The 24,234-nt window shown below is 37.9% G+C and overlaps 2 protein-coding genes across 2 annotated transcripts; both read left to right on the forward strand.

The window, feature by feature from the left end:
• Positions 1-2,531: 2,531 nt before the first annotated feature.
• On the forward strand, positions 2,532-11,168 carry LOC103705036 (uncharacterized). The gene is made up of 9 exons (XM_008788618.6): positions 2,532-2,786; positions 3,380-3,406; positions 4,372-4,451; positions 6,595-6,667; positions 6,969-7,026; positions 8,696-8,747; positions 9,848-9,872; positions 10,261-10,352; positions 10,838-11,168. Exons 1-9 carry the CDS (start codon positions 2,652-2,654, stop codon positions 10,866-10,868), a joined length of 573 nt encoding a protein of 190 aa, XP_008786840.1. The 5' UTR covers positions 2,532-2,651; the 3' UTR covers positions 10,869-11,168.
• Positions 11,169-17,624: 6,456 nt separating this feature from the next.
• LOC103705035 (uncharacterized) lies at positions 17,625-20,068 on the forward strand. The gene is made up of 2 exons (XM_088712282.2): positions 17,625-17,742; positions 17,858-20,068. Exon 2 carries the CDS (start codon positions 18,137-18,139, stop codon positions 19,829-19,831), a length of 1,695 nt encoding a protein of 564 aa, XP_088568408.2. The 5' UTR covers positions 17,625-17,742; positions 17,858-18,136; the 3' UTR covers positions 19,832-20,068.
• Positions 20,069-24,234: the final 4,166 nt, after the last annotated feature.

Raw genomic sequence — 24,234 nt, forward strand, 5'->3', positions numbered from 1 at the left:
CTCAAGGATGATGCGCTCCGCTTTCAGCCTCCATCTCGCATAGGAGATGCCTTCCCATACTACCCCGAGCTCCGCCCCTATAGGTGTCAGTCCATTTGTGCATCGCCCGCCCGCAGCAATGACCTGTGAGTCAGGACTCCTGATCATGAAATCCGCACCTGCTCTATCTCCATCACCAGTAGCGCAACCATCAAAGTTCACCTTGAGATGGCCACAGGGGCGGCTCAATACATTCTGGGGCCTAAGGCGAATCCAATGAATGAGGCCTTTTTTTTAATAATAATTTTTTTTAATAATAATTTTTTAATAAATATAAAATACTTAAAAAAATATATGAAAATAGATAGCTATCAAGTATACTATTTCAACCATGAATCTAACAAAGATAGACAAGAAGCCTTTTCAATTTAATATAATTCTTGAATGGAAGCACATAAAAGTAATTATTCTAAATGAAGGGCCATGAAACTGATTAAATAACTGAGATAATGCTTGGCAATACTGTTTACCATGTCAAGCAAGAGCCGAATAGGAAAAGGTCATCCCATGGCACTTCATGGTGAAGGTAAAGAAAAGAATTTGTCCATAAAGAAACCTCTCAATAAGAGAAAGTAGGGTCATTATAGGAAATTCACTCCATCAAATTAATAAAAATCCCATCCTACCATCTCCCCTTCAAGTGAGTACCCAAGCAGCAACTGCAACATCACGGCACAGCAGCCATTCAACCCCCTCCCTCCTTTTCTCTCTCTACCACCCAAGAGGGGAGAAGAAACCGAGAGGAGAAAACTAAAAGAATCTCCACCCTCCAAGACGTCCATCTCCAATCCCCCTATCTTTCTTCCGGATGGCCCAGCTGGATCAGGAGTAATGTGAGGGAAGGAAAACCAAGACCAAAACCAAAAAAGAGAAGGGATGAAAGGTAAGAGTGGCTTCAGGCGTCTATCAAGCCAACCAAATCCCTCCTCTCTCTCTCTCTCTCTCTCTCTCTCTCTCTCTCTCTCTCTCTCTCCCCCCCCCCCCCCCTCCCACCCAAAACAAAACTACTGTCCCCAACTTCCAAATTGCCCCTCTGCAGGCCAGAAAACTCTCCACCGATGGAGGGAAAAAGATTCGTAGCCAGCTCCTGATCCCGTTTATATGGGGCCTTTGATTCCTTTTGATCAGCCTCCCGGGGCCTTCCATTGGCCCGGGGCCTTAGGCGACCGCCTCAGTCGCCTAAGGCTCGGGCCGGCCCTGGATGGCCAGGAGGTGAAGACTTCCAAGAAACAAGAGCGAACCTGGAGTGGGGGACCCAGATGTCTCTGACCATCCTAGATGAAACTATCTCAGTGGCCCTGATGATCTTGGCAGCCTGAATGAAAGCCCTCTCAATAACACGCCTCGGTGGTTTCCGCCCGTCGTCAAACATCCGGGCGTTCCTATCCAGCCATATATGATACACCAGATAGGCACTCATCACCCCCTACTCCAACGTCCTCGGACTCTGCATAGCCTCCCTCATCTGGCAAAGAAGATCATCCGTTAATCGGAAAGTCTGGGGCCAGGCCAAAGCAGCTCGACTCCAGATCTGCACTACCCGCGGACATCCAAATAAGGCATGGCTGATAGACTCCTCTACACAATCTACAAGTCGGATTAATCCTGACACCCCTCCTCGCCAACACGCTTCTGGTTGGGAGACGTCCCTATGCCACTTTCCATAGAAACAGAGCTATCCGAGGATGTACCCGCATCCTCCAAATCCATCTACCGTCCAACTACTTAGTATCCTCCTCTCCTATCACCACCTACAAATCAACGGCCCGCACCCTAGACCTGCTTGTGGCTGCCCATACCAGCCTATCCGCTGTCCCCTCCAATGGCAATGGAGTGGCCATAACTCTCTCCACCAGCTGCCCCCTGACGACCTCCCTGATTAACAGCTCATGCCACCTACTTCGATCCGGACGAGCAGATCACTTACCCGACAACCCTCCAACCTTGCTGAGTTGACTAAGGTAGGCATACGGCAAAGCGACTGCTCGAGTATCCAGCTATTCTCTATAACTTTGATGGATCGCCTGTCTCCGATCTTCCATCTGACCGTAGCTGGCACCGTCAGTGCATGAGTGCAAATCTTCCTCCATATAAATAAGCATCGACGACTAACTTGAAAGTCCGCTGCCACCGGGCATACTTCATGTTTCGCTCTCAACACATCACTCAAATTTTGGGAAGTCTGTTTGCGTTTATCTTCCATTACACCATCGCAAGGAACCAAACGGCACTCGGTCGACTGTAGGCTCCATAAAGTTGGGTTTGTACCAAAAAATAAAAAGAAAAGTACTCTTGGGTCTTTTTTTAATGATTATTGCACTCTTGGGTCTTTGGTCGGCTTTTATGTCGGCCTACCCGGTCCAGAAAGTACATTTATCTTCCCGGCTCCGTTATCCTGCTATATAGCCCGACAATACTAACCACTTCATCATGTTATGACGTGGCGTCCGATTAGTGGTCAAACCACGTACATCTCACCAATCCTGTCCCGCCACGTCAGGCAGCGACGTGCCAAGCATGCCCTTCGGACTTGCAGACAGGCCAATCCCTCCCTCCCAATGGCATAATTCTCGACGACGGTAGTTTGAGCGGAGGCGGAGGGAGCCGGCGAGATGGAGAGGAGGAAGAAGAGAGGCGGAGAAATCCCCAAATGCACCGCGATTTCGGCCATCGTCACCCTAATTCTAGCCGCTGTAGCTCCGGTCTCCTCCATCGACGACAAGTGCGGGGCTTGCACGGCGGTCGCGGTAGTTCCATCTCCCTGATCCGCTTAAAACCCTAGTTTTTCCCTCTCTGCTCTCCTATGTTGTAGATGAATCGGTCTTAAGTTTCCTGGGAGCTTTGTTGTTTTTACCTCTGATACGAATCTTTTATGGCATTGGTTTTTTCTTGATAATAGCCACGAAAACAAACACTCCATTGAATGTAGGGTTGTGGGAAAGCAGGAAAGGTTGATTTAGATATGAATCTGCCTATTAAAAGCTTATCCGTTGGCTTCCTGAAGTGTTCTTGTTTAGCTGATTTTAAAAACGGTTTCTTACTATGAGAACTTAGTCTACTGATGTTCTTGTTATATGAAAGGTAAGAAAATGAGAAAGATGACATATTGATGTAGAAATGGATAGCCAAGCCTGGATATTTTGATAAACAAATTTAACCGGTTGTGCTGATGCCTCAACAACTTATCCGGCCATGCTAGATCTTCAGCCTAGTATTGTTTCGACATATAACCTTATCTATTTAGTAAATCGGTTGGTGTATGATGTATTCATGGAATAAACCAAGTTCCTTTCTTCATAGATGTTGCTGGAATCTGACTCTTATGCTGAATGATTTGCAGGGTGAGCTAGAAATTGGACTTTCAAATGTAAGTTTTTTATATCCACCTTTTTAACTAATGAATTTTGTATAAATTATATCAGGAACTTATGCGATTGCCAAAACATTGCCTTACCTGTCATGTTGCTCTGTACTACTCAAAACATAGCTTTTGAATTTCATATCTTCAAGTGTATAAATTGTTCATATCTAATTATTTGTTATTAAATCGTATGCTGACCAACTGGTTTTATTATCTTTACCCAGATGATCTTAAAATTTGCTTTAAAAGTATTCAGTGGACTGAATTAAGTTGGCATTGAAATGGTATGAGGATGGTTACCCATTATGGGTATTGGTGGCATTTTTACCAGGAAAAATACCAGTTACCTGCTTATGAGTGTCAAATTATTGTAACAATTAAAAGTAAATTTTCTTGTTCTGCTGGCAACTCTTTATTTTGTACATCTGCTGCAGTGCATTGGTGGGTCCTAAAGAATTATACTTTCAGTTGTCTAGATAGACTATGATATATAAATGGATATAATTAAAAGTAACATTTCACATAGAAATATTACTGGCAATGCTTCTCTGTTCGGCCTCACTTGAACCCTGCCCTAGAATGATGCATCCAATCCCATATTACATGCAAGCCTCACATGTTCCCACCATCCCTGTGTGCATGAATGTGGGCATTACTATCCACAGATTGCTCCTGATCACCTCTATAGATTATTTAATTAGATAACACAATAGCAACTTGGACCCAATTGAATAGGCTGGCTTGATGGTTATGCTATGATGCTTGATAGATGTAACAAATATGGTGTTTCCTTTTTCCTATATAAATTCCCATTACCATTCTGACCTTTTCCAACTGTCTGTAAGTCATTTCATCCTATTTTTTGCATAGTATCCTTTCACCATTTTATGCATGTTATTAGTGGTTTCATCGTACCGATTGATTTATAATACAGTTCCAGTCAATAACTCTGTGGTTTATGCTTGCTACAGGAGAAACCAAGAAACCATTTGGACATGCGTCACCGTTTGGATTCTACAGGTCAACGTGAAGGGAAAGTCATTGATTACAGGTATCACTTCGAATAGTGAAATTTTCATTTTATTTTCATTCAGCATTTAGCCTTCCTATCTTATCATACCGGATTGTACACTGATGAGAATGCAGACGTAAATTATTTGGGCTGTCTTAACTTCCTTTAGTCCACCATACCAGTAACATGATCTGTATCACCATCTGCACCATTTTGTCCTCTTCTAACCTGATGAAAAGACACTGCCTAGATTCTGGTACCCAACTTTATTGATAATGTCTCTACTTTATTTGCACATCTATTTGGTATTCGAGGCATTAGACTAATTTCTGCTGATCATACTGTAGATGACCTTGAAGTCCGAATTCATATGAGTAATTGCAATTAAATTTTAAAAGGAGAGTTTTAGAGAAAGGCTTGTTTCAATTAAGATCTTAATCCTGAGGGAAACACTAACCTGAACTTGCATAACAAGCCACTGAGAAGAGGAAGACTGGAAAGGCAATGTAGGACTGCAAGTACCAAACACACCATGCAGCAGCAAAGAGAACCAATGATCTAACCAATTACATACATGCATCAAGTTTTGCTACCAGAAATTTTTCATGCCAACATTTAATTCTGATGCTGCTATTAGTATTTACATGATAAGCCTTCAACAAACATTTGTATACCTATGATTTCAGTAGAGCATAATAAGCCTTCAACAAACATTTGTCTACCTATGATCTCAGTAGAGAGTAGCATGAAAAAACTCACGGTATTGCTTTTATTCCACAGTTATCTTCAATGTCTTTCTTTTAGTGGCCCAAATCATAATTTAATGCCAGTCTCAATTCACCTGTCTAGTTTTGAACTTGAGCCTCTATCAATTGTACCATTTCTTCTCTTAAAGCTTCAGTGTTTTAAAAAGCAGCAGGGGTATTTGGGCAGTCAGGATGCATTTGCAAGCATCTAGGGGGTTAGATTTTCAACTATCCAAAATTAAATAAATTATATTAAATACAGTGAAAATAACAATAATGCTAGTAATATTTTTTGGATAATTAATATCAATATTAATAACATTAACAGCTAACACTTAGTGTTTATTGTTTAGTACTTGATACTTGGTGGTGGTTTAACATAAATGAACCCCACATTCGGCCTGAATATTAGTTTGAACGTGCTTTATTCACAGAGGCCCATATAAGAATAGAGCACATATTTGGCTCCATAATGCTAAGCAGGTCATATGCAGCCACATAATACTAATTAAGCCACCCATATGGCCACATGCTATTAAATCATCTCCTTTTCGGTCCATATGTGATATGACTGTATATAGGCAATGCTGTGCAGTCAGGGAATGGCATACACTTCTGCAGCTGCAAATGCAGCCCTATGAACTGGATTTTAGAACACTGTAAAGCTTAACAATGAACCTCTTAGCACTGGAGGTAATGCAATTGAATGCTTCATCTTTTATCAGTGCCTTTATGTGCATGTTCACCTAGGAAATTAAACTATGTATCTACTAACTTATAACCTTCTTTGTTTATGTATACAAAGTAGGAAAAACTGGCAAGATATATAGCTTCTTTATTAGTTTTTGGAAGTCGGAAATATGTGACTTTTCTAGGTAACCTTTGTGGTAATGAGCTCAATATGACAATTCATTGAGTTGACAGTACCTCTGGTTTCAGTGTAATCAAATCGTTAACGAAAGTATTGTGTCTGAAAAGTTTGTTCTTCTATTTTTTTTCTACTATGTTCTTTTATTTTTTCCTTTTTTTTGTGAACAATATATTTAACCTGGTGGAAGAAATCTTCAGTTTCACATCATGACTGAACCACGACTGTGTAATTTATTTTGGATTCTTAAGAAATTTCAGATGAAGATTGAAGGAGATGGGAGATATTTTGGTTCTTTGAATAATTAAATTTTATTTTAGTATTTTTCATCTCAAATTAATATGCCTTATTTAATTCTAATTTTTCTTTTCATGCTTGACCTATGTGTGGCATATTAGATATTCCAGAACTTCCTTGCTCGCATGCATTGAATTGTCATGAAATTGATTACCTTGAAAATAAATATTCTTGCCATGTCAAGCTCATTGAAATGTTTTGTTGCTACATATTCCTTTTTCTTCTATTGATGCTTAGCTGATACCAAATTGCTAGTTATTCTTTCAAATAGAGTCAGTGAGCTAAGAGTCGTTGAACTTTTGGATGGACTTTGTGAAAAAATGCAAGACTACACTCTAATGAAGGTATAATTTTACATCTAACCAGATCCGTTTGCAAAGTTATTCTGTCTATAAAATTGTCCACTTAGTTTCTACTTGTCTTGCATTATTCAAATGCATATATGTTTACATTTATGTGTGTACTTGCTTGTGCAAATAGGCATGGGCCTGCTCACATGCATGCATATGTGTGCTTTTATGCGACATGCATGTCGCTGTGGATGCATCTTTTTATATAGTATATTTGGTACTGCTTAGAAGCCAATGCTTAAGCATACAACTAAGAAAACTTTGATACTTGCTAATATATGATACTTTTTGGCAGTTAGATTCAGGCAAAAAAGGGTGGGTGAAAGTAAGAGATTGGGATGACCTTAAAACTGGTGAGACTTTTAAAGACTTCGTGACCATCTTTTATCCATTGATCATTACATAGCATCAGTTGATCTTTCTCGCTCATGCATTTTTCTGATCATGTCTACTAAGGAAATATGTGCACTTTGTACCCCAAATGCAGATATTCTTGAAAAGAGAAGTTGGTACATGGTTTTTAAGAGTATGATTAGTAATTTAATTCTCACTTCAGATTTGGCAAATCGTTCACCTAAGTAGTACTTATTCTTCAAGAAAAAAAAAGGTACACAGTGTTCATAGGGTATTGTACTTCTTTCTGAATCATTTTACCACCTAGCTATATGGATACTTCTTAAGAGGTGAACTGCTACACAACATCTGCTGATAATAGCATGTCAGCCATCTAGCCTTTTTTAAATGCACTTCTCAAACTCGAAGACAGTCATTAAGATTGTGCTTGCAACTTGGAATTATACTGCCAATTTTTTGAGAAATAAGAAGTAGAAATATCATCACTCAATCAAGCAAAAGAAGTGTATCAAAACATTTAGGAGCTTCTGACAAGAGGGAGGAAATATGCATTCAACATGTTCATCTCAAAAATTATTGACAAAATATTTACACCTTGTGATGTCATCGTTGAATAAGACTGAAATGAAATGCAACAGAAAGAGAAAATAATTTTGCTTAAATCCATATTTACCATGAAACAGATCGATATACACAAATATTAGTGTCTGTTTCCTTTTAATTCATTTCAATTTTTCTTAGTTGCTGTTGAATATTACATTATGAATCTTGAGCCATTCCCTGAACTGATGGCTGTTTTGCTGCTCTGGAACTTACTAAAACAAATATTAAATGTAGAATCAAACAAAATGCTGGAGTGATATTCTGAGTAGTGCTTTATATCTCTAAACCGAGGTCTAGAGTACTGGTATTGCTACCTGTACTGATACTTACCTGTACTGCACAGACCAGTATCATACAATGTCATACTGACACAAGGTTTGTCTCTATGTGCTGGCACAACAAAAATTATGATACTACATATGTCAGTGCAGTAGTGGTATGGGGGCCATACCAATGCCGATTCCTTAGTAGTATAATCCAGAATAGAAAATATGCACCACTATGCACCAATAATTACATCCTTGCTCTGGACCAATTTGTCTCTGCCCTATTTGGGAAGTTAATGAGAAGGTAAGTGAGATTTCTACTTTATCTGATTCTAGTGTCCCTTGGTGTTCTGTAACATGTCTTGGTAATTAAAAATTCAATGAAGATGACCATCTCATACTCCAGTCCTTTTCCATTGTAGTGAAATTCTTAGTCATTTCTTTATGTACATGTTGGAATTATTTTTGATATTTTTATTGGCTGAACAATGGTGATTGGATAATATAGTCATACGAAAGTTACCAAATTATGGCTTTGGAGATGATGATTAATGGTTTTGCATATGATTGTTCTCACTTCTATGAAAGAACAAGTCTGTCAGAGAAATGTCTTGCTAAATGCACAATTTTTTTTGGAGACCTGGTCTTAGAGATTCTGTCTAGGAGGAAGTTAACTAGTCTGTGGTGATCCTTTAGGGCTGATTGACACTTACCAATCAATATATGTTTTCTTTCTTGGTAAGAACTTACTATCATTTTTAATATATTTTCTGAAAGATGTTTTTCCCCTTTTTGTCAGATAAGCAAGAAGCACGTGCATACTCAAAAAATCTGTCATCCTTTTGTGGAAGGTAAGATGTGCCTTCTAGTTTTATTTGTTGAATGATTCCCCGGGATCTTTTAAATTTTTTGGTTGTTTTATATATCAGATCACTAGGTCAATTTTGAGTCTGCCTGTATTGTGCATCATGTACTTTATCTGTGCTATAGTACACTTGTTTCTGAAACATCTACAGTTTGCCGGATGTCATAAGAGGGTTGATTACAAGCCCATTTTCATGAAGAACCTTTGTTTTTTAAAGTATGGTAACTTCATCCATCATTTTGCTAGAGCATTATATCTAATTAAAATTTATGTGAGCGTGTTTCCTCGAATTTTCTATTTACCTTTTCTAACCATGCCCCCCCCCCCTCCAAATCACCCTAGTCTGTCCCAAACTAATGACAGTTGTTAGCTATGGAAGGTAGAGTGCTTAAGGCAATCTGTAATTGTATCACACGTTATCCTCTTGAAATGAATATATGCTTTCTATGACCATGTGAATAATTTGAATGACAAGCTTGTATTTGATCAGAGTGGACCGTATGCACATTATTTTAAGCCTTGTCGGTATTTTACAAATTTTGGCAGTATCTGATACCATTTTTTATTTTACATGCGCCAGCCATTATGCATTGAATAACGTGATAGTTCAATTATGCATTCAGGGATCCTTGTTCTACCATGTCTTCTGGTGCTAGCATAATACTGAACACTGTATATTTGCACGCATTGTAATATATTGTCCCATATTCTCTTTTTGTAGTTTATCTTACGTCTAGGTTAATGTATCAATATAATTTGGACTGGACTTTTGTGCAACCGAACTAACACTGCTTTATGTAGTTTACTTAAGTTCCGGTCATTATATTTAGTAACTAGTATAGTTGCCAGCTCTGCATTTTCGACAAATTCATAGTATATTCTAAATGCTGCTTTGTATTTGCATCTACATAAGGCAGTTCTTATGATTCTGTTTGCTCCTACAGTTCATATTGCATGCTGTATAATGACTGTACCATCAAGTACAATTTGAAAATTAACCTATGTTTGAATAGGCTGAGCAATTGTTTTGCATTCCTTCTCTGCTTCTATTGATTTACATTTAACATAGTTTGCTCATTGGTATAGGTTGCTGGAGGAAACAGAGGACGAGGTAAGTTAAGTTCCCATGTCATCTGATTTATTCTTGGGTTTTTCTATTCATATCTTCTCATTATATATATAAAGAGGATGATGGAGAACTATATGAGCCAACAACCTTATGGGTGACAAACAGACTACAACAGTTCCACAGAGCTATATGTTCTGAACTCTAATTGGACAATCACTTATGGACTTGGTCGACAACTGTATTGTATTATATTTATTCATCTGCAACAACTGTTGTACAATGTTCCAATTATCATAATCTTAATATTCACTTTTAAAACTGTGACCTACCTCGGGAAGACTTATAGCTGGAATCTGTAGAAGTTGACTCAATTTTGTATTTCCAATATCCAATTTTTATTTAATGACATCCATTCAATTCTCACATGTAGCTTGCCGAGTGGATAAAACGAGGGTCTGTACACCCAGGAGGAGTGAGCAAGGCTCTTTGTCAAGACATTAGCAACCATTGCAGCTCTTTGAGGTACTCTTAAAATAATTTCTTGTATCATCTGCTGCTGAAAGCTCCAAATTAGATGGTTTATATGGAATTTTTCGTGAGCTGCATTATTTAAAAAATTTAATTAAAAACAAAGAGAGTCAAAGCCTATGTACAAAATTCATGCGGTGCCCAAAAAACCAAAATAAATGTTGCCTCATCAGCAGACCTGGAGGTCTAAGATGATCCCATATTTAGTTCCTACCATCTCCTGGCCTGTCTCTGATGGACCCATTTATTCTCTTGTGACGAAGTTGGGGTGTTTGGAAGTTTGGGGCTCAAAGAAGTATAAAGTATGCTCTGATTCTTCTCAAAGTATTTTGTTGACCATTTCCAAGTGCTGCTTTAGTTAGAATTACCAAACCCATTCTTTGAATTCCTGTAGCACATATTCTTGACTCTTCTTTGGCTCTTGCAGTGAGAATAAAGTTGTCTGAATAAACCTTTTTTTTTTTTTGCATTGGATGCAGTGGTTCCTCCATGGATGATGGAGAATTATGAAGACAAAACTAACAGTCACTGAGATTTTTTACTGGAGCAACATACAAAGGGCTGGAAGCTCTAACCTGATCAATCATTCACGATCTTTGGATCCTTTTTAATATTCTTGGTGCGCATGGTCGAACCCTGTCCAGCCTAATCGAAAAATCCTCACTGGTCCTATTTAAGAACATTCTTTATTTGATCAACACAATGTTTAGACTATGTACTATGTCGTAAACTACTGTGATCTTAATCATATATACTCTGAAAAGATGAACAGGAGGGACCAAAACTATCTGGTTCGTCCTTTCTTTTGCATGCTCTCTCATCTACACGTGTTGTTAGAGTACACTATCAGAATGGTTTCACGTCAAAAGTCACGAGAACGTATTGAAATGAAATAGAAACTTTGCAAACCATTCACATCTCTTTGTTTGTTTTTTTTTTTTTTAATATCTAGGACAGGAAAAAATCTGGAGGGTTTTGGTTTGGAATTTAATGAAATTTGGTGAAGATGAAATTCAAAAAATCAATCTCAATCTTCACATGTTTTACCAACTGGACCAGCTGACAACCTTTTGTGCCCTGCATGGTAGCTTACAACTTTTTCTTGAAGGGTCCTATCAATGTAAATTAACCACCTCAAGTAGGGACCATTTGGATGCTTGCAATTCAATTACATAACCATGGGCTGCAATTTGATTGCATGTAATTAGAATGGAAGTGTAAATACGTCTCGTTCTATTATCTTTTAATTTTATAATGTTATTATGATATTATAGTAATAATACCATAAAAATATTATAGTAATATTTTAATATTTATAATATCATAATATTAGATCATATTATACTAGTAATATATTATTATTAGTATTATCATTATATTGTTATAATAATCGAATATTAAATAAAATATGTTTATTATTATTTTGATATTAGATAATAATACCATATTAATACTATTATGATATAGTAAAAATAATAATAATATAAAGTATAATGATATTGCATTATAGTATGATAGTAATATATTATAATATTATAATATAATGATATAATAGTATGTAGTATTATTATAACAATATCATACTATAATAATGTAATATTATTATAATTTTATCATAATTTGTAATACTATAATAGTATTACTACAACATAATAAAAACAATAATAAAATATTATGATAGCGTAATAATATGTTATATTATAATAATAGTATATGATACTTTAATGGAAATGTATTATTTGCAATATGTAAAAATATTATAATATAATACCAAATATTATTATCAGAATAACCTTATAATAATATGATGGTAGTATCATAGAATGTTACAATTATTATAATGATAAAACTTAATGATATAATAATATTAATTTAGTAATAGCATTACATTATCATTATTATTTTAATTACAAGAATACTGTGGATAAGAAGCGTAATAGTTGGAGTGGTGAGTGGATCTCTTCCAAACGATTTTCTCAAGTATAATATTTTTTGTAGTTGCTACAAGTTTTGGAGCTTTTTTTGCAGTTTAATTATAGCCTGTATGTGCAATTACAGACATCCAAATACTTGTTCTGGATGGGTGCAATTTAATTGCCGTAAACTGCAACTACGGCTTGTTTTGTTAAGGCAACTAAACAATCATTTAGCGTTGACAGGTAGATTAAGATATCCATTGCCATCAAAGTTTCTAATACAATCCTCACTATTTATATAGAAAAATATGTGGTTTTTTTTTTATACAACGGTGACTCACACTAAGCGAGCACGAGTACACTCATAAAGATTAGAAAAAAAGAAGTTGATGAAGAGGGGAAGGAATATACTCGTAACTTTCTCTGAGGATCTCTCCTGAATGATGCGCAGCATAAGAGGCGACCTAGTCGCTAGCATTGTTCGCCTTTCGATAAAAATGAAAGTGAGTAAATATATCAGATATTGACTTATTGGACTCCATTTTAAATAGCTCATAATTATATACAAGTATATTGATTTTAAATTCTTTAATATTGTGCCTTCATGAGTTGCTTCCAACCTATCCTAAATTTTTTTAACAAAAAAATAAGTTGACATGTGATTAAATTTATTTGCATTTAATGAATAATCAAAACATTCATGGCTTTAGCATTCAATTGTGCTATTTTATCTAACTTATCCCATTCTCCTTCGTGTTTGGAAAGAGAGGCACCATCAATAATTTTTATGGGTGTGTGAGGTCCAAACTATGACATTCTACATATCATAATCTAGTGCTTGAATAAAAATATGCATAGGTACTTTCCAATAAGTATAATTTAAACCATTGATAAGTGGCTGTCTATTTGTGGACGGAGACCTTTGGCAAGAGAGGTTCCAACATAAGCTATCATAGATCTTTAACTTGTTGACAGTTAGATCGATGAGAGGCTTGAGTACTGGACCACTTGTTGCCCAGCTATGTAGCCCAAAAGAGGGGGTGAATTTGGTTTTTTGAAAACTTTTGTTAAATACAGTAAAATTAAATGCTTTATTGAATAATATAAACTTTAGCAACTTAATAAGTAAATATGCTAAAGATAAAAGCAAATAAATCAAGCAATATAAACACACAAGGTTGATAGTGGTTCAGTGCCAACCTTGTGCCGACGTCTGCTCTCCAAGACTTTCTTTTTAAAAATTTCACTATAATCTATAACTCAGATTACTGCATAATTATATTTTAGGTTAACAACCAAACCCAATTGATTTTTTCAGGTAATCAACCAAAACCTTTAATCAATTTTTTTACATGGGTTCACAATCAACCTAGTTGATTTTTTAAAAAAATCAACCAAAACCTATATCGATTATTTTACTCGAGCTCACAATCATCCTATTTAATTTTTTCAGAAAATCAACCAAAATGTTAACAATTTAATTTAAATTCGGATGGAGCTTTCTCCCAAGTTTCAATCTCTGAAACTTGTTACAGCAAATAATAGAAAGAATGAAGTGCTGACACAATAAATACAGCTCCAAGACAATAAATACAAAATAATAAACAGAGCTAGACTCTATTGGTTGGCTTTGATTGCTTTTGAAAGAGCTTCACCAACTCTCTGATGTTGAAAATGTAATCTTTCAGCTCACAATAAAAGCCCTTGAATGATATTCTCTTTGAAGCTCTCTCTTTCTGCCTTTTTTTTACTCTAATAAATTTGTTTTTGTAATGCTTGAGATCTCTTTTTTCTTTGGTATTTTCATGCATTTGTACTCTTTGGAGATTGTTCGAATACTTTTCTATCTGTTAGGCAGATAATAGAGTCGTTGTGAAATGAAAATATCCATTCTGCTTCACAAAAAAACTAGTTGTTACTGTTGTCAGGTGTAGAGGGGTTGACCCGCTATTCTTTGGGGTTGACTCGAAATTTTTAGGAGCCAACTCGTGATCTACAATAGTCGTCTCAAACTTATTGTAGCTTTTGTTGTGCTCTATCTTTTTGACTGTGGCCATTGCGGATTCGGCTCTCTTAATTCAAGGGTCGACTTGTCAGATAACTAGGATCAACTCGTTGCTTTGAGGGGTCGACTCTTCAACGAACTAAGTTTTACTACTTTCTGTCTTCTTACTATAATCTTTCAGGAGTCGACTTTTCTATTTCTGGGGTAGACTTTTAGAGTCAACTTATGATTTTCATGGGTAGACTCACCAATGTGATGAATCTTTCAACTCTTTATCTTTTCTTCGTGGCCATTTAGGGATCGACTCACTTTTATCTAGGGTCGACTCTTGTTTATCTAGAATCGGCTCGTGATTTTTATGGGTCAACTCATCAATGTGATCAATTTTTTGGCTTTCTATATGTCCTCTTAGATTGTTTTGGTCGACTCGCAATCCGTTGAAATTGGCTCGTAAGGCGTATCAGTTGGCGACAGTATACCGAAGTCAAGTCATTGCAAGCTTGGAGTCTGACTCTTGAGATAGCTCGGAATGAAGTTCTCTGTCTTGTATGTGAGCTTCCAAGAAATATTTTTATTGCCTTTTTAAAGTTCATCTTCTTGATGTGGAGCTTTAAATAGATGATCTTCTTTTAAAAGTAGTTGAAAACTTTTCTATTGCTTTTTAAAATTAATCAATTAAACTCAAAGCAATAGATTAGTCAACTTTTGACTCATCTATTTTTCATCATCAAAATCAACCCTTTAGGATCAATAGTTAGATTCTTTAGTTGAAATACGAGAAAATCCTCATGAATTTTTTGATGGAAATGGAGTTTTGCGAATTCTCTCCGAAATTGGAAGATCATTTTGAGATGTTTTAGCATATTTGTGGGTTCAATGTAACCATTGTCACTTTGGCAAACACAATAGATGAAACTTAATCACGTGGAGCCACTTTTTGCAAAATGATAAGGGATTTGAGCCGGTAGAATCTAAGTTTCGAGTGGAATAGCAACAACAAAGGCGCAAGAAGCGAAGGCATAGGTTGTAAATGCACTAGTCATATCAATGGTAGCTAGTCATATCAATGGTAGGTGGGTACGCCAATAGATACACGAGGCTCAATTTAGCGGCCACCTACTTGCTAACGATGAAATGAGTCGATGCTTTTTCAAAAGTAACTAAGCGCACGTGCATCAATTAGTCCAGAGGACAATGAAAGAAAACAAGATAGAAGAGAGACTATGCAAGCTTATGCAAATGGCATGCCCATGCTTCTTTATCAAAAGGAGAATCAACCATTATCATACGTGTGATGGTGGCTTGCAGGGGCGACAGGCACTAAAAAGCATCCAGATGATGGTTTCAAAGACAATGAGGGAGGCCACCAAGGTGGTAGCACGGTTGGAACGGGGCTAAGATTCCACCGGAATGGCCCAGGTTCGAAACGTGCGGTCATCGATTAAATGTGGGGACCGGATGCCTCACGCCGGGTTTATTTGGTGGAGTCGCCATTTGATCTGCTGGTATTGAGGTGGCGCTCGGGTGACGTACTCACACGTAGGATAACCCACGGATCGAAGAGGGTATGAGTAAGGATGGCCATCCCGTCTACCAGTATCGAACATTTTCTGGTGAAGAGGGGCCAAGTGCCAAGTGGGGACTGCTACGCGGGTGAGGTTTTCTCTCCCCCCTTCCTATTTGGCACCAAAAAAAAAAAAAAAAGACAATGAGGGAGATGGTTCATGATACGCCATTATGTATAAGTTGGTGGATGTAATGAAGGATATTCAGTGAGGTTATGACATCAAATTGTCATATCGTCAAGCTTTTGTACCATGAAGATGTTGCTTGGTCCAACCTTAGCGATGCAAATGATGATATTTCTTTTTCTAGTCTGTGGTGGTCAATCAAGAGATGGAAATCAGGGTTTTGCCATTGGCTAAAAATGACATTTGACCAATTTTCCAGAGCGTCACAACCTACCATGTACCAAATATCTCCCCTAATTGTTACTCCCATATATGGTCGTAAACAATCTTAGTTGCTCATGAGCAGCTAAGGTCCGGCTTATTGCTAACAAGTTTATAAAAGACTTGTTAACAAGAAAGGCTTGTGAAGGTGGCCCTTCTTGCTAACAAGTTTATAAAAGACATTAGCCCTAAGACCCGCCATAAATATTTAATGGATGCCAAATAAATATTTGTTATTCTAATACTTGTAATGTGTACTCGGAAATTCCAAAATTATTATTACGACCGTTATCTTAGTATGTTAAAATAGGGTGCGACTCTACATTCATGCATGATCAGATCTGCTTGCCTATTTTATAAATAATTCATTTGTGTAATTATATTTCGATCGATTCATGTTTTCTGACATTATTTAAGAATGAACAAAAATGAGAGCACTGCACTAAAAACATGTAAAGCATTTTTTTTTTAAGAAAAAGCTTTTTAATTAAATCGGATGCATCAATCATCTTTATATGATACGCATTACATGTGTATAACGACGCTCTTTTTATTTTGCAATGTAATCTGTGGCAGCTTGGCTTAACCTTTGTTCTATCAATTCTCTTCTTCTTTTTTTTGTCCCTTCTTGTAACATAGGCTTCATGCTTTTGTTTTGATCTTGTTTATTTGATCACCGACGAGTCTATGATGAATGGATCAATCGAACTGGAGACCATTATCAATGTCCAGTGAAGAATTCGAGTCCAACTAAGAAACAGACTTGATATACATGCATCGGAACTCAATTCAACATAAGAGATTAAACCATTAAATTTTGCAATATAACCTGTGGAGGCTTGGCTTAACCTTTGTTCTAGTAAATTTTTTTTTCTTTTTTTCCTTCTTGTAACATAGGCTACGTGCTCTTGTTTTGATGTTGTTTACTACATACCAACGAGTCTATGATGAATGGATCAATCGAAAGAATTCGAGTCCAACTAAGAAATAGACTTGGTATACATGTATCGGAACTCAATTCAACTTAAAAGATTAAACCATTAAATTTTAGGTCCAATCAACTTATCAATCCATTAATATTCCACTATTTATTTCATATGTCCATCGTTCTCTCGTGACTCATAAGCAGAAGCATTAGTGACGGAAGATTCCAATAAGACGATAGCCTCAGAATTAGTACACGGTTTATTATTATTATTTACTATTATAATGGCGAAAAATAAAAGAGGAGTTGTCAATTGTCATTCATAATTTCAAAGATAACCCGGCATGTTTATGGCTATGAGAATTGCTAAAAAGAAAATCCGTGGACGCAATCACGTCCGTCGGATCCGTGGGCCCCGTCACGGGCGGAAACTCCGACCCAAATACGACACCCGGAGTCTCCAAACCTCCCCTCGAACCAAACCAAAGCAAACCAAAACAATGCAACTCTCTCTCTCTCTTTCGGGGCTTTGGGGAAGAACTGGAAATGCTTGGACGTAGAAACCATCGACAAAGTGGCGATTCCGGTACGAAATCGTTCAAAATCCTCCGGTTAAATTCTCGTCTTTCTCAATCTCACTCGTCGCCCTTCTTTTCTCATACTTGTCCGATCGAACTGGGTTCCCCTGTCCCATTTTCTAGGGATTTTCTCTTCTTCACTTCCAGGGTACAAGCCCTAACCGAGATCTTTCTTTTGGCGGTCGATCGTGTCTTAAAAGAGAGCATTTGTAGAGAAAGAGGGTCTAAAAATCTGATTTTGAGGATGGGTTTGGGAGATGAGCTATTGTTTTCTTCTTGTTTTTTTTTTCTTTTTCCCGGCACTCTGTGAGCTTGGTCTGGGAAAATTAGGGTTTTGCTGATGGAACTGAGATCATTTTGAGAAGGTGGTAGGAAAAAGTTTGGGATTTTTACTCATCAGGAATGGCCGGTGATGAGCGTCGGTTGGATTTGAATCTCCACCTCGGCCTCCCTCCTTTGCCCCGCCATCAAAGTCATGACCTTGGCTCGGACCTCACCCTCAGCCCACTGCCTCTGTCTCCTTCGTCTGCTGAAGAAATCCGTTCTCTTGCCAGCATGCCGGATGCTTTCGAGCAGCCACTTTTCCAAACTAACTACTCCCCATCCAATGTCTTGTCCACACCTGAATTGGTGCCCATGGATCCTCTTCGTGCCGCGGCCAGTAGTCCTGCTTTGGAGCACAGACCACACGTGCCATCTGTGGAACCTGATGGCACTCCCCGTGCTCCTGCTCAACAAGTTGAACCGGAAACTCATGCTTCAGATGCTTCATACTCTCCACCCCATGTTCGCGCTCCGGTCGAGCCAGATCAACCTTTGGCCTCGCAAATTCCACCACGGCAAAATGAAGCAGCAGGCTCCATTAGCCCTTATCTGACTGCTCGCATGGGCGAGCTTGTGGCCCAGGATGATGGGCGACGAGAGCTCCTTGAATGTCCGGAGTTCCGTTTTCAGAGGTTGATCGAATCAAACAATCGGTCACGGGGTAGAAGGTTCAGGTTGACCAGTACATTTGATAGTGAGAGGTCTGATTTGCAGACCAGTCCTGACCAGTTGATGCATGATATAATGCATTCACAGAGAACATTAGAGGCTTCTAAGAAGGATAAATTGCATGCCCAAGGCAAGGCAATGGAGGAGGATTCAGAAAAGGAAAAAGTGGATGAAAATGCTGCTAACTTTGAATGCAATATTTGCTTTGAAATGGCCAAGGAACCTGTTGTTACTCCATGTGGTCATCTGTTTTGTTGGCCGTGTTTGTATCAGTGGCTTCATGCCCATTCTGTCTATTCGGAATGCCCTGTGTGCAAGGGAGAGGTGCTTGAAGTTAACGTGACTCCCATTTACGGGAGGGGAGGTTCGAATTCTACTGCCAAGAAGGTATCTGGAGAAGATGGGGGCTCGGGATTGAAAATACCGCCTCGACCCCTTGCACATAGAACTGAGAGCTCGAGGCAACAATTGCAGAGACCAGTTTCAAGAAGATTGGGAGAAGAAAGTGCCACATCATGGAGGCATATTATAGGTGAAGAGGTGCACAATGTTGTTACCTTCGAAGAAATTTGGGGCTTAAGCTCGCGGTTTCCATTCGATGGTCTACATGGGCGCGCACTTATAACTAGGCTACGGCGATTGAGAATGCAAAGGGAAGAAGGGAGCGGGTCTAACGTTGTGGGCATTGACTTGCCTGCTAATACTGAACCAAACCCTCGAAGTAGTTCTACAAATTCACTTTCTAGAGATGGCACTGATCTTTCACAGCAATCTCCATTTGAACATGCAAGTACTGGCAGGTTGCGTGCTAGGCTGCGAGGGAGGTCTGCCGGTGGTAGAGCATCCTCATCTGTAAACCCTCACAGTCCTGAGCCATTGCATCACAGGCCTACTATGCAACCAACACTGACTATGGAGCAGGCATCTGCTTCAAGCACCATGGCTGTGATACAGGGAGATATTACTGCTACTGATGTCTCAGCAGAACCAAGTGGAGCAGGATCATCTAGATCCCTTAGAAGAAGAGGAAGGAGCAGCACCTCTGGTTCTTTGGATGTGGATGGAGGAGCATTTAATGCACGTAGGAGGAGAAGGCTGAACTAGAGCCAATAAAGTTGCTATGTTAGAAATTTTAAATCAACTTCATGTTATTTTGCTTTTAATCAGTTATGATATTCCTGGACCTTATATGCTGCATTATATTTGTTAAAATTTGTGCCATAGTGCTTCGTATGAACCTTTTAGTTCTTTTGTAAAGTTGTATTTCTTAATGTTAGGTCAGAGCATCTATTCCAACATACATGGAGTCTTCTAATAATAATTAGTTTCTTTATCAGAAAATTGCTCTCATTTGCCTGTCTAGTTGTTGCTTATGCATGTCTTCTTTTGAGCTGGTTGTGAACTTTGCGAGAACTGTTTCCTATCACCGTGGGCACTGGTACAAGTACTTATGCATTTGACATTAGCTCGTAAGCAAAAGAGTGTATTTTAGGGGAAAATGATGGAGTTGGTCAGTTTCCTGTCCCTGGTACTTGCTTCTCTTTCCTTTTTCATTTTATTTTTTCCCTCTTCTTATTTGTAACTGCATATGTTAAGAAAGAAAAATGATGGTCTTGTGCATGGGACTCCCATGACTATAGGATCTGGGAGGGTCAGATAAATGTTGCCTGACCCCTATGTGCAGGAAGTCTATTTCATGTATAGAACCTGTGATATGCAGGTTATAATGGAGCAACCTTACTATTGTACCGAGGATCATCATCTATAACTAGACATGTTCCGATAGAAATAATCTGATTGTATTATTTGCATGTGTGTTATTTAGTTTTTGAGGCTTTCAGCTATTTGTACTTGAGCTTGTAATATATAATTTTATTTTCCTTGCGTGAACTGGCTTAAATTTTATGGATACTTCAAACTTGTTCTAATTGTTTTTTTTTGAAAAAAAAACTTTAGGTACCTTATGATTAATCTATGATTCACACTTTCACAAGGTTTCCTGGCTCTAATTGGCAACAGAGCCCTTGTTATGTTTAACAATAAAAAGCATGCTTGCAAATATGCTCCAAAAATTGCAGGTCACATTTTGGTCAGTTAGCCATTTTTTTTTCCCACGGCTGCTGTGCTGCCCGAGTCAAAAATCTGTGTTTTCTCCATATCCGACATTGAAAACTTCAGCATGTCTTTGTGTTAAAAAAATCTGTGACTTGCTTTGCAGAAACTTGAGCAATGTTGTTCCAGGACTTCAAGTGAAAATTGATTATATTAATTATCTACATCCATTGCCAATGATGGTTGACATGTTGAGATATTGGAGACATAACAACAAGCACTTTAAACATGCTCGATGACACTGGCATGTTGGCTGATGCAGTGAAACAGCAGCCAACGTACCTACCATTCACAGAATTAATATTTACTTGATTCACAGATTGTTTGGTTCATAATATTATTTGCAATAGGCTATGAATGAGAAATCACTTTCAGCAAGAATTAGTTTCTCAAGATTGGCCAGTTATCTGTTATACAGAGATATGCAAACATCTATTTACAAAGATTTCTGTTTTGGCTTTTAAGAAAGGAGAGGTGGCAGCTATGATGTGTGTCTCATCGTCTTCCCTTGGTATAACAATTGGTGCAACATTTTCCCTTCCTTTCCTTGCTTTCTCTGGGAGCAGAATTCACAAGTTGAATATTGTGCAATGGATTTTTCTGAGCTGTTCTTTGTTTTTCGAAGAATATTTTGTATTGGTAAAATTTCCTTTCAGTAGCTTCTGTGATTGTTGCTTTCCTATTGTAGTATATATAGTTGCATACCCCTGTATGAAGACACTCAGAGGTGGACCGAAACTGGCCTAGGAGATTCAGAGTGCTGAGATGGAGAACAGATTGTGTGCTGTTGCTGGTTGATCCATCCGAGCTGTTGCTGAAGCTTGCTCTAATTTTGAGTATTTTATTTTTTATAACTTGATGATGCATATTTTGCTAATGGTTCATGGCATCTAACTGGTTCATAGCTTGCAGTTTGGCTCATGGCATCCCCCAAAGAGCAAACTTAGGGGCCATAACAGGACTGGAGCTGGCCCTGCAATAGACAGGACTTGTTACAATTTACAGATGACAGACCTATTTTCTGCCAGGCTTCTCAGCAGCAGTTGACACCATTCGAATTCTTTCTTTGCGCATTTGAACTCATTTTAGGACTCAACTCAATATTAATTACTCCAAATTTTCAATAGTCACTCTCAGCGGCAGCCACAATCAAGGTGATCACTGGGCCAATATCAGGCATTGCGAGCTTGAAAAGCTCTCCCTCAATTGTCTAGGAGTACCACTGCAGGGTTGAACTTTATCTAGGCAACATTAGCAGTCAAGTCATTTGATCAGGCAAACCAAAATTAACTTTCTGCAAAGGCACTTCCATTTACTGGGTTTTCTTCAGCGGTTCCTCAGTATTTCATGACATTTTTTTAGGTTTACGAGTTCTTCGACAGGTGGAAGCCCTCCATTTGCAGCAGATACCTGACAGTGCAGGCTGACTTCAGAAATGGCCAAGGATATGCTTTCTCTTTGGACTTCTTGGAGGAGGAAGACTGGTATTCAAACCAAGAGAAGAAATGGATGGAAAGTGTTGGCTGCAGTGGTCCTTTGGGTGGTGTGGATTGGAAAACAATGATAAGAGTGTTTAAAAAAGACAAATCAAAGGTGGTTGCTCTCATTAACAGAATCCTTCCTTCTTTGAATGAGTTCATTAATCATGTTAAGTGGGAGTTCTTGTAACATCCGAAAGAAAATTATTGAATCTAATTTTGCAGCATTGTCCGGAAATGATTACATGGAACACAATTTTTCTGGATTAGAAATGAAAGAAAACTTGACTAAATTTAGAATTCTGAAATTATTAACAACTATGAATTTGCACTTTTATTTTTTGCTGAAGTTACTAATTTGTTGTACTTGTCAGTTTGTATTGAATATGATGCATGCAGTTGGTTTATGAACAGAATTTCAATGTCCATGTAATTGAAACAAAGTTGGACTTTCATTTTTTTACTAAATAAGAAAATCCCAGTAACACTTATTACAATCATTGGATGCCTTGATAACATGGAAATATCAACCATCAGCAAGCTGAATAGTGGTGCATTGATGTCAAGCATGAAAAGATTATGATATCTTTGTACAACATGCTAAAAAGCTTGATATTTTAATTATTTACATGCATGAAAATATACGATAATCAAGAGTGTCAAACTGCCAAGTTAGTCCTAGACATCGACATCCTTAAAACGCCTAGGTGGTTAGGCAGGTGCCTAGAGTAAAAATCCATAAAATTGTTATGTTTTCATATATAGGTGAATTGAAGCTTATCCTAGTGGTAACACCCATCTTTTTAGCAACCAGAGGTTCTAGTTTTCTGTTCTTAGACACAGCGAATATCAAATAACATCATATTGCTAGATGTTAATGTCATTTGCTAATCAAGTTTGGCAGTAATGACATCCTTGATTTAGTTATTCAATTACACTTCAGTTTTATTTACATAATAAATTTGCAATCGAGGAATTGAAGAAGTAGCTGAAAAATTGAAGAAGTATCTGAAACTTTCAATCTATGTAATATAATCTATCATCAAATAATATCTACAAGAACATGTTGTATATGCATCCGATTTCTATCTTTTATAAAGTTGGCGCTTCTTTATTTAAAGAGAACATTGAACACAATATTAATGCATTTAATAAACTAAGGAACAAGGTGCCCTCCCAAGAAAAGGCAGCCCTTAGGAGGCCAGGTGTGCCCTGCTAGGTGCTTGGGTAGCTGTCTCTTTTGAAAGCTTAGATAACACCAGACCACCTAGTTGCTTGGGTGGCCACTTTACAAATTATATAAGATCGTCCCCCTACAATAGGAAGGATAGTGCATGGGTATGAAAGTTGGGAGTGCACCCTTGAGTATCTTTATTTTTATGGAAGCTAGTATGAGATTGCGTTCTGCGCCATGGAATGTTAAGGGAGAGAGGGTTGAATATTGCCTCTAACTATGATCTTTACCCAAATGTGGAGGAATCTGACTTGTGCCCTCTTTCAATGCCCAAAGGCATTGCAGGTATCGTGATTATCTAATATTTCAGCGGTCTTATTTGCATCACCATCCCCATTTGAGATTTTTTCTTTTTACAGTATGTGAAATCACATGGTCACAAACCGGAAAGCACAAGGAAGAATGCATCTATTCTGCATATTTAGTCTATCAGATTTGGTATGCAAGGAATACTCGAATTTTTGAAAATATACATTGTTCGTCTAGATATATATTGGAGAAGACAATTGTGCAAGCTATCGAAGTGATCTAGAGTGATGAGTCTATGATAGTTGGGGACACTTGGGACTCCTTCCACAATCTCACCTCTTACTAGGATGGTATTTATTACCTAGGAGCCCCCACCCCCAAATCCTTTGTCGAACCGTTGCGACATTTCCCCTGGGATCTTTCCCAGGGCACTT

Source organism: Phoenix dactylifera, chromosome 16 (genome assembly GCF_051530095.1).
Source record: "Phoenix dactylifera cultivar Ajwa chromosome 16, Ajwa_hap1_PhDact_Kaust_v1.1, whole genome shotgun sequence".
Lineage (NCBI taxonomy): Eukaryota > Viridiplantae > Streptophyta > Magnoliopsida > Arecales > Arecaceae > Phoenix > Phoenix dactylifera.